The 3108-nt window shown below is 60.2% G+C and overlaps 1 protein-coding gene across 1 annotated transcript in view; it reads left to right on the top strand.

Moving 5' to 3' along the window:
* Positions 1–161: 161 nt before the first annotated feature.
* Positions 162–3108, top strand: part of LOC104278019 (beta-arrestin-1) — a gene marked incomplete at its 5' end in the record, with an annotated part of 3374 nt that continues 427 nt past the window's right edge. The window contains 6 exons of the mRNA XM_009874861.1: positions 162–358; positions 1188–1247; positions 1377–1444; positions 2217–2352; positions 2422–2506; positions 2596–2668. Of these exons, the coding sequence (XP_009873163.1) occupies positions 162–358; positions 1188–1247; positions 1377–1444; positions 2217–2352; positions 2422–2506; positions 2596–2668 (619 nt within the window). The remainder of the gene's footprint in view (positions 359–1187; positions 1248–1376; positions 1445–2216; positions 2353–2421; positions 2507–2595; positions 2669–3108) is intronic.

Below are 3108 nucleotides of genomic sequence, written 5' to 3'. Positions count from 1 at the left end.
TGATGCCACCACTCCACGAAACCTCCGTGCCGTGATGCCACCACTCCACGAAACCTCTGTGCCATGATGCCACCGTGCCCTTAAACCTCCGTGCCACGATGCTACCACACCGTGATGCCGCCCCGCCACCAACCTCCTCCTCCCCTTGTCGCCCTCCCCAGTCTTCGTGACGTTGACCTGCGCCTTCCGCTACGGCCGCGAGGACTTGGACGTGCTGGGGCTGACCTTCCGCAAGGACCTCTTTGTGGCCAACACCCAGGCCTTCCCCCCGGTGCCCGAGGAGAAGAAACCCCTGACGCGGCTGCAGGAGCGGCTGATCAAGAAGCTGGGCGAGCATGCCTACCCCTTCACCTTCGAGGTAGGGTGGCAGCGGGTGACAACACTCCTGGGTGCTCATCTCTTGCTGCTGGAGGGGATGGTGACCTCCCCATCTCTGGGGACATCGGCGTCTCTGTTGGGGTTGAGGTGCTGCCCCCCACGAGGAAGGTGCAGCTTTTGTTGGTGGATTGGGAGCAAATAACGGCGGTGAGTGGGGAAACTGAGGCACGGGGTGCGTGCCCTGAGCAGGATTCCCACAAAGCAAAGCAGGGCTTGGGCACCTCCAGCAGGGGATGAGGTGTGTGGTGGGGTGGACCCCCAATTTTGTGCTCATGCGCCCTCGCTGCTTTGCTTTCGCTCCCTATTACAGCTTCTTGGAGTTCACCGAGAAAGTCAGCAGGGTCCAGATGGGTAAACTTAGGAGAAGGATATGGATGTTACCAGGCTCAGGGGAGAACAGTATTCTGTGGGGAACCTCCCGATTAAAAAGAAAAAAAAAAAGGAAAAAAAACCAACCCAAACCAAAAACCCCACCCCAAACCCCGTGGATTTTTGTAATCCTTTGAGGTTTGGGTGTGCAGAGGCCAAGCTGCGTCTCGGGAAGGATTCGGAGCTGAAAGAGAGCCAGAAGGAAAAGGGCACTGTGCGGTTAGGAAATGCAATTAGGAAAATGAGGAAATCCTTCCCGGGGGAAATGCTGGCGGCCCTGGGAAAACCCCGGCTCCTCTGTGGGGGTGGCGCCGGGAGGGGATGCGGGCGCCTGTCCCTGTGGCTGGCCAGGGGATACCACGGGGTCTCCAGGGCTAGAAGGTGTCTCGGGGATGGTGGGGTCCCATCCCATCTCCTAACCCCGCCCCTTTCTCCTTCAGATCCCCCCCAACCTGCCTTGCTCCGTCACGCTGCAGCCGGGTCCGGAGGACACGGGGAAGGTGAGGTCCACCCGTCCTTGTGCCACCGAGCAGTGGTGACCAGCCATCGGTTGGTGTCACCTCTTGGGTGTGTGGGGGGTGTTCAAAGGGGTTTCTCTGCCTCCTCCTCTGCTCCCTCCTGGTTTCCAGGCCTGTGGTGTGGACTACGAGGTCAAAGCTTTCTGTGCGGAGAACCTGGAGGAGAAAATCCACAAGAGGTGAGTGGAGAGGATTCATCCAGGCTGGGTGGGAGCAACAGCCTCGGGATGCTCTCCGGGCCTATGACCCAGCAGTGGGAAAAGGGGGTGACCCCAGTTTGCTGCCTGCAGTGGGTGGGATGGGAATGGGATGGAGATGTCCTCCAGGCTGGTGCTGGGACAGCGGTGCCCTCCAGGCTGAGCCTGGGTCAGAGATGTCCTCCAGGATGGTGTTGGGATGGAGATGAACTCCAGGATGGTGTTGGGATGGCGATGAACTCCAGGCTGGGCTTGGGATGAAGATGCCTGGGCTGGGTCTGGAGTTGGGATAATGTCCTCTAGGCTGAGTAATGGAGATGTCATCTCCAGTTGGGCTGGGACAGAGAAGTTTACTAGACTGGGGCTGGAGTTAGGATGAAGATGTCCTCCAGGCTGGGCCTGGGATGAAGATGTTCTCCAGGCTAGGGCTGGGATGGAGGTGCTGTCCAGGAGAATGAAGATGCTTTCCAGTGTAGGGATGGGTGAGGGATGTTCTAGGGTTGGGATGGAGACACCCACCAATGTGCTGCAAACAAGGAGCCAAACCTTGCTGTGGGGCCACGCAGGCGGCCGGGCACGGCCATGGGGCTGCCCCTTCGCATCCCAGGTGACCTCCCATGACATCCTTCTGACCCAGCGGAGCAGAAGACGAGGGATTTAGCCCCGAAAGGGGCCAAGGAGGAGGACAGCGTGTGGGCAGAGCTGCCTGCAGGCGGCTGGACGCGTGGGTTCTCCTCTCGCCGTCTCCCCACAGGAACTCGGTGCGCTTGGTGATCCGTAAGGTCCAGTACGCGCCAGAGCGACCCGGCCCCCAGCCCATGGCAGAAACCACCCGTCAGTTCCTCATGTCGGACAAACCGCTGCACCTCGAGGCGTCCCTGGACAAGGAGGTGGGTGAGGACCTGGGGGAGGGCAACCCCAGTGGAGATGGGGACCTCACCGTCCTTCGCTCCCCACAGATCTACTACCACGGAGAGCCCATCAGCGTCAACGTCCACGTCACCAACAACACCAACAAGACGGTGAAGAAGATCAAAATTTCAGGTGAGGAATGGGGCTTCGCCCCACCTGGCTGCTGTCCCTGTCACCACGAGGGCCCTGCCTGACCCCCATCTCCCCATTTCTCACCCCAGTGCGCCAGTACGCCGACATCTGCCTCTTCAACACTGCCCAGTACAAGTGCCCGGTGGCTGTGGAGGACGCCGAGTGAGTACCAGATGCACAGGGACATCGTGAGGGGCCCCAGGGTCCCCAGAGGAGCCTTGGAGGGCTCCTGCCCCAGTGCAGCGCCGCTGGGATGTTGTATTCAGGGAGCAGGTCCTGGTGTAAGGAGTGAAGAGACAGAGACCCTTTTTCAATGACACCCTAGGGGATGTCACCCTCTGCGTCCCCCTGGAGGACGCCGAGTGAGTACCAGATGCACAGGGACATCGTGAGGGGCCCCAGGGTCCCCAGAGGAGCCTTGGAGGGCTCCTGCCCCAGTGCAGCGCCGCTGGGATGTTGTATTCAGGGAGCAGGTCCTGGTGTAAGGAGTGAAGAGACAGAGACCCTTTTTCAATGACACCCTAGGGGATGTCACCCTCTGCGTCCCCCTGCTTGGAGATAAACTCCAGGCTGGGGCAGGGGAAGCGATGTCTGACGGGTTG

This window comes from Apaloderma vittatum, unplaced genomic scaffold (assembly GCF_000703405.1).
Source record: "Apaloderma vittatum isolate BGI_N311 unplaced genomic scaffold, ASM70340v1 scaffold26258, whole genome shotgun sequence".
Lineage (NCBI taxonomy): Eukaryota > Metazoa > Chordata > Aves > Trogoniformes > Trogonidae > Apaloderma > Apaloderma vittatum.
The sequence above is the reverse complement of the archived record's forward strand: the minus strand, read 5'-3'. Positions and strand labels throughout refer to the sequence as shown.